This window comes from Zalophus californianus, chromosome 16 (assembly GCF_009762305.2).
Source record: "Zalophus californianus isolate mZalCal1 chromosome 16, mZalCal1.pri.v2, whole genome shotgun sequence".
NCBI lineage: Eukaryota > Metazoa > Chordata > Mammalia > Carnivora > Otariidae > Zalophus > Zalophus californianus.
The window spans coordinates 40,504,453-40,511,668 of record NC_045610.1 but is presented as its reverse complement, the minus strand read 5'-3'; the positions used below and the strand labels follow the sequence as shown (position 1 = coordinate 40,511,668).

General features: G+C 46.6%; 1 protein-coding gene across 1 annotated transcript; it reads left to right on the top strand.

The window, feature by feature from the left end:
• The first annotated feature begins 1,204 nt into the window (after positions 1-1,204).
• Positions 1,205-1,618, top strand: LOC113908083 (keratin-associated protein 9-7-like). Its single transcript, XM_035724724.1, has one exon. The coding sequence runs from the start codon at positions 1,205-1,207 to the stop codon at positions 1,616-1,618; it is 414 nt and encodes a 137-aa protein (XP_035580617.1).
• Positions 1,619-7,216: the final 5,598 nt, after the last annotated feature.

Below are 7,216 nucleotides of genomic sequence, written 5' to 3'. Positions count from 1 at the left end.
ATCTCTCAATCATTGCATAAAGAGAGTCAATTCTATATTCTTTCGTTTATATGAATGTTTTAAAAAGCCAAATTAACCTACAAGGTGACAAGCCAACAGAATGATTGGGAATCTTTGATGACAACTAAAGAAGTATAATTTGGAGACAGTGCGTTTAATTTCTATTTCTTTTCCTGGTTATATTAACATGGGTGTGTTCATTTTGTGATAAACTATCAAACTGGAAATTAATAATTTGCACACATTTTAAATGAATGATATCTAAAAACATTTAAACCCATTAGATCTAAAAAAATTCCGGTATCATCTTCTCTAATCCAATTCCCATGTTAAATGAAAGCAAATAAGAAAAAATACAAAAAATATATTAAACTATAAAGGTGTTGTCAATGATATAAGGTCACACACTCTCCTGATTAACAAGGTTAGGTCTAATTTCACCAACTCATCCCGGTTTGCAAACTACACCAGTTTTATCAAATAAAAACCTTGTTTCAGGGTAAAGTGAGACTAAGGTCACACAGGAAGTACAGTAACTGATGACTACTTAGTCCCTGTGCATTGTTGCTGCTCCTACACATTGATTGGTACTGCCCTGCCATATGAAAGAGATGATGCCAGGCTTTCTCCACCCAAGAGTCTTTGACAGAACGGGGATACACAGGTGGGGTAGGGTGCTAGGAGAAAGAGATGCCTGTAGGGGTCTGGAATCAGCTTTCTGGGGACACGAACTTGGTATCAAACAGGGATTCAAGGGTTCCTCTGAAAATATCAGCATCATACACTTCACCTCAGGAATATTCTTAATCTATATGAAGCCTAAGAAAAAATGCCAGAGAAGAAACCCGGCTCTAACCCCACAAATACAATGGAGGCCAAAGGGAACTACATAACATGATGAGATTGGTGGAAAGAGGAAAAATGCTACTGATGTGACCTATTACAACTGAAAATATTTCCATGAATAATTTTCAATTAAGAAATATATTAAGCACTTATTTTTGAAAGACTCATAAAATTCGGAAAAAACTTCCTCTTCTTCAATTCCCAAATTATTAGGCAAACGATGTAAACCACAACAAGAAAGTCATGCCCATTGGTCCAAATGTGGGGCTCTAGTGCATAAAAGCCCCACAACAAGAGGACACAACAGAATCTGAGAAACTCACCTCTGAACAGAAGCTCCCCCTCCACCGGTGACACCATGACCGACTCGTGCTGCTGCTCCCCTTGCTGCCAGCCTACGTGCTGCAGGACCACCTGCTGCAGGACCACCTGCTGCCAGCCCAGCTGCTGCGGGTGCGGCGGCGGCTGTGGACAAGGCGGCAGCGGGTCCAGCTGCTGCGGGTCCAGCTGCTGCCAGCCTTGCTGCTGCCGCCCCACTTGCTGTCAGACCACCTGCTGCAGGACCACCTGCTGCCGGCCCAGCTGCTGTGTCTCCAGCTGCTGTCAACCCAGCTGCTGTGGGTCCAGTGGCTGTGGACAAACTTGCTGTGGGTCCAGCTGCTGTCAGCCAGCCTGCTGTACCCCCGTGTACTGCAGGAGAACCTGCTACTTCCCCACCTGCTGCTGCTTGCCTGGATGCCTAGCCCAGGGCTGTGGATCCAGCTGCTGCTAGCCTGGTGGCCAGCCAAACTGCTGCCATGCCACCTGCCGGAGGACCACGTGCTGCCACCCCTGCTGGATGTCCGGCCGCTGCCAGCCTTCCTACCGCTGACTGCCTCACCAAGAACCACCATCTGCACACAGCACTGATTTGCCATTTGGGAAACAAGGACACTGCCAAATGCTACTGAAAGCCAGCATGCAATCGCCAACATTTCTGTTACTCATCTGCCTGTTCAAAAGCTTGTGAATCAGCTTGAGGAAGTGGGGACCACTTTTCCTGATTCTCTTCTTCCTTAGGTCTCGTGAGACCCTGCCAGCTGCATGCCTCCAGATACTACGGAGTCAAGAGGGGTCAAGATCTCTGCTTTGACTCCGGAGTCAAGATCTTCATCCTACCTACCTTTGAGAAATAAATCCTCTTGCTTGATACATATTTTTGCAACGATTAATGTCTGCACAACTATGTTTTCTTTCTCACTGCACTCACAGAAATGCTGGCTTCTTCCTGTCACGATCCTTTTGAATGTCTCCCCAGACACCGGGAATCTCACATGAATTTCCTGGTAAACCCTGTACTCATCTGCATCCCGTATGGTGTTCGTGTCCTTGTACGGCATCCGCGATGCAACGATTTCGGTACAGGTCACATACCACATACAGTATCCTTCTGGGGCCTCATAGACTCCGCACAAATTCATATCTCCATTTGCGGATGAGGAAATCTTGGGACTTCTTGTCACAGAGCTGACAGGGACACACTTGGATGGCGGGCTGCAACTCCTGCCCTTGCTGAAGGGCACTCCCATTCCCATCTGCAGGCCCGTAGGCACCGCCCTGGGCCTGAGCACCAGCAAGAAGTTCCTGTGAGTGTCTTTGAGGACCACGGAAGTCCCACTGTCCTGTGGGGGCAGGCGATATCGGGGACCAGGTGGTAGATACCCGGGTCCTACCACTCAGTGACCCCCAGCCCCATGGGAGGGCAGCGGGCCCTGCCCTTCAGAGCTCTTAGGAACACAGGGACCTTTGCGTTTCCCCGGGGGCCGTCCAGCCCCTCATGCACTCCTCTGCATCACAGAGAGGTGAGCCTGCAGTGGCCTCATGACTGAGGGCCGCAGCTGCTCACGCATGGCCCGTTGGGTCATGGAAGCCCCCTTCTGGTTGGGCCTCGTGGTCCTCAGGACCCACTGGCAGGGTACGGAGGTATCAAGCAGTTTTCTGCCAAACACATCAGGCTCCCCACCTGCAAGGCGATTTGGCGTCGTGATCAACGTGTTACCAAGAAAAGTAAGGAAGGACGACCTTAGGGCCAACAGCCCGTGCACTGGGCATGTAGGATGAATTGGGAGTCATCCATGGCCTCTGAACCATCTCCGGGAACCAAACAACGTCCAGCGTTTGGGGAAGGAAGTGGGAAGTGTTCCAGGGAAGTCAATGTGCCGCTCTGGGAGCGGAGCTAAGGCGGGAATGGGCGGAGGGCACGGGGAGGCCAAGTGAGGAAGAAGAAAGAGGAAAGAGCATGGGCATTCACAGGACTCACGATAGCCAGAGGCTGGCGCTTCTGGTCCTGAACTAATGCATGATGCTGCCTCGGCGCTCAGGGATGTGAGTCTGGATTCAGGCTCTGAGAAGAAGAGCAAACGTAGGGCCTGAGTCTCTGCCCGGGAGCGGTGGAGGGACCTCTGATGAGCTAGGAAGGCTCCTGCCCCGGGACACACGTCAACGTTGAAGACCAGCTCCCCGGGAGGCTCTGGACAGCCTGCCAAGACCAAACACGCCTCCTGCCGGTCCTTAGGACCTGGGGCTTTGCCTGATGAGGAGGCAACCCAGACACGACCTGGGTTGCTTCCTACTTGCTAAGGATTGGCCCAATGCTTCACGTACATTTTCTTGAATTCGTGAAGTAATTTTCAACACAGCCATCAAGCTTCCCATTGCAGGGATGAGGAAATCAAGACTGAGATGGGTAAAGTCATGTCGGAGTTTGCTATCTCCCAGCAGCTACTCCGAAGAACAGCATCCAGGCATGTTGTTTCTCCGGCGAGGGCCAATCCCACTGGCTGGACGTGGGAAAGTGACACAGGGAAGAGGCACAAGGAGTCCAGCGTGCCAGCTTGCAAGTGAAGCTTAAGCCTGAGAGATATATCAGAAATGATGTAACACACTCATTGTGCTTCTCCTAATTCAGCAACAAGGGATCTGGAGTCTTTATAAACCATCTCTCCAGAAGCTGCTGGGGGTCCTGTTGCTGCCAGCCTTCCTGGTAGCCCAACTTGCTCTTGGAGTACCTGCTGCAGGACCATCTGCTGTCAATCCAGCTCCTTTGTTTGTAGCCTTGTGGACAAACCTCCTGTGCATCCAGCTGCTGTCAGCCAGCCCATTGTACCCCCGTCTACTTAAGGAGGCCGTGCTAGTATCCCACCTATTGCTGCTTGCCTGGATGCCTAGGCCAGGGGTGTGGGTCCAGCTGCTGCTAAGCTTGCTGCTGCCCAACCTCCTGCCACACCACCCACTGTAGGTCCACCTGCTGCTGCCCTTTCTGCAGGTGCAACTGCTGTCAGCCTTCCTCCTGCTGATCAACTTGGTATAGACCCATCACTCAGCATATACATATGTCCTAGACCTTTTTCCAAAGTTACTGTCTTCCAAAATTTGCTCCCTAAACTTTACTGTGAACACAGCATACACTGCACCTTGCTGTCTTCTTTTTCTGCCATGCTTAACTGTCTATGGAGGGGATGCAGTCTACTTCAATTTCATTTTATTTTTATTTTCTCTTCATCACTTTAGGAATCTCTGATCACTCCATTTGGTCATTTCTAGATGCTGGTCAACATCATCGATTCACACTCTCAGCCTCAGAAAAGCGATCATCACTTTCACATCTATGGCACTTAAACACTTTCTTCTGAGCGTATATTTGTCTCTCCACAGTGATAAATACTGATCATCTTTTTAGACATACGCATTATATACTAATAACTTCTGCCAGGTTACAAACTCTTCACAATGCCTTTGAATTTTCTTCCTTCTGCTCTTTCCTAAAAAAAATCTGTATTATCCTGCATCCAGGATGTGTTTCTTTGTGTGCTTTTTGTTTGCTCATTTGCATGTGTGTTTACAGCATTTCCTTTATGAAGTCCTTTTTGAAGTTTTACTTTTGAGCTTCATTATATATTTATCTCATTCAGTTATCACAATTGTCCTACAAATTAGGCAAAGCCACGATTATTATTCCATTATCAGTCTCAGTTTAGGGAGCAGGAAATGGTTTACTCTACTGTGAATAATTGATAGAAGCAGGTCCTTTGATTTCAGGTCAATGACATTTTTTATTGTTATGTTAATCACCATACAGTACATCATTAGTTTTTGATGTAGTGTTCCATGATTCATTGTTTGTTCATAACACCCAGTGCTCCACGCAGAATGTGCCCTCTTTAATACCCATCACCAGGCTAACCCATCCCCCTACCCTCCTCCCCTCTAGAACCCTCAGTATTTTTTTCAGAGTCCATCATCTCTCCTGGTTCGTCTCCCCCTCTGATTTACTCCCCTTCATTCTTCCTCTCCTGCTATCTTTTTCTTTTTCTTTTTTCTTAAAATATGTTGTGTTATTTGTTCAGAAGTACAGATCTGTGATTCAACAGTCTTGCACAATTCACAGCGCTCACCGTAGCACATACCCTCCCCAATGTCTATCACCCAGCCACGCCATCCCTCCCACCCCCGACCACTCCAGCAACCCTCAGTTTGTTCCTGAGATTAAGAATTCCTTGTCGTCGTTTGCGACGTGGATGGAACTGGAGGGTGTTATGCTGAGTGAAATAAGTCAATCAGAGAAAGACATGTATCATATGACCTCATTGATATGAGGAATTCTTAATCTCAGGAACAAACTGAGTTTTACTGGAGTGGTTGGGAGTGGGAGGGATGGGTGTCTGGGTGGTAGACATTGGGGAGGGTATGTGCTATGGTGAGCGCTGTGAATTGCACAAGACTGTTGAAACACAGATCTGTACTTCTGAAACAACGCAACATATTTTAAAAAAAAGAAAAAGAAGAAGATAGCAGGAGAGGAAGAATGAAGGGGAGTAAGTCAGAGGGGGAGACGAACCATGAGAGACGATGGACTCTGAAAAACAAACTGAGGGTTGTAGAGGGGAGGAGGGTAGGGGGATGGGTTAGCCTGGTGATGGGTATTAAAGAGGGCACATTCTGCGTGGAGCACTGAGTGTTATGAACAAACAATGAATCATGGAACACTACATCAAAAACAAATGATGTAATATATGGTGATTAACATAACAATAAAAAATTAAAAAAAATTCCCTTGTGAATATATACCACTTCTTTATCCATTCATCTGTAGATGAACATCTTGGCCCTTTCCACAGTTTGGCTATTGTGGACATTGCTGCTATAAACATTGGGGTGCACATACCACTTTGGATCCCTACATTTGTATCCTTGTGGTAAATACCCAGTAGTGCAATTGCTGGATCGTATGGTAGCTCTATTTTCAACTGTTTGAGGAACCTCCATACTGTTTTCCAGAGTGGCTGCACCAGCTTGCATTCCCACCAACAGTGTAGGAGGGTTCACCTTTCTCTGCATCCCTGCCAACATCTGTCGTTTCTTGACTTGTTTATTTTAGCCATTCTGACTGGTGTGAGGTGGTATCTCATTGAGGTTTTGATTTGGATTACCCTGATGCCGAGCACTTTTTCATGTGTCTGTTGGCCATTTGGATGTCTTCTTTGGAAAAATGTCTGTTCATGTCTTCTGCCCATTTCTTGACTGGATCATTTGTTCTTTGGGTGTTGAGTTTGATAAGTTCTTTATAGCTTTTGGATACTAGTCCTTTATCTGATATGTCATTTGCAAATATTTTCTCCCATTCTGTTGGTTGTCTTTTGGTTTTGTGGACTGTTTCTTTTGCTGTGCAAAAGCTTTTTATGTTGATGAAATCCCAAGAGTTCATTTTTGCCCTGGCTTCCCTTGCCTTTGGCGATGTTTCTAGAAAGACGTTGCTGTGGCTGAGGTCGAAGAGGTTGCTACCTGTGTTCTCCTTTAGAATTTTGATGGTCTCCTGTCTCACATTTAGGTCTTTCAACCATTTGGAGTCTATTTTTGTGTGTAGTGTAAGGAAATGGTCCAGTTTCATTCTTCTGCACGTGGCTGTCCAATTTTCCCAATACCATTTGTTGAAGAGACTGTCTTTTTTCCGTTGGACATTCTTTCCTGCTTTGTCAAGATGAGTTGACCATAGAGTTGAGGGTCCATTTCTGGACTCTCTATTCCGTTCCATTGATCTCTGTGGTTTTTTTTTTTTTTTTTTTTGTGCTAGTACCATACTGTCTTGAGTATGACAGCTTTGTAATAGAGCTGGAAGTCCGGAATTGTGATGCCGCCAGCTTTGCTTTTCTTTTTCAATATTCCTCTGGCTATCCGTGGTCTCTTCTGGTTCCATACAAATTTTAGGATGATTTGTTCCATTTCTTTGAAAAAGGTGGATGGTGTTTTGATGGGGATTGCATTGAATGTGTAGATTGCTCTAGGTAGCACTGACATCTTCACAATGTTGGTTCTCCCAATCCATGAGCATGGA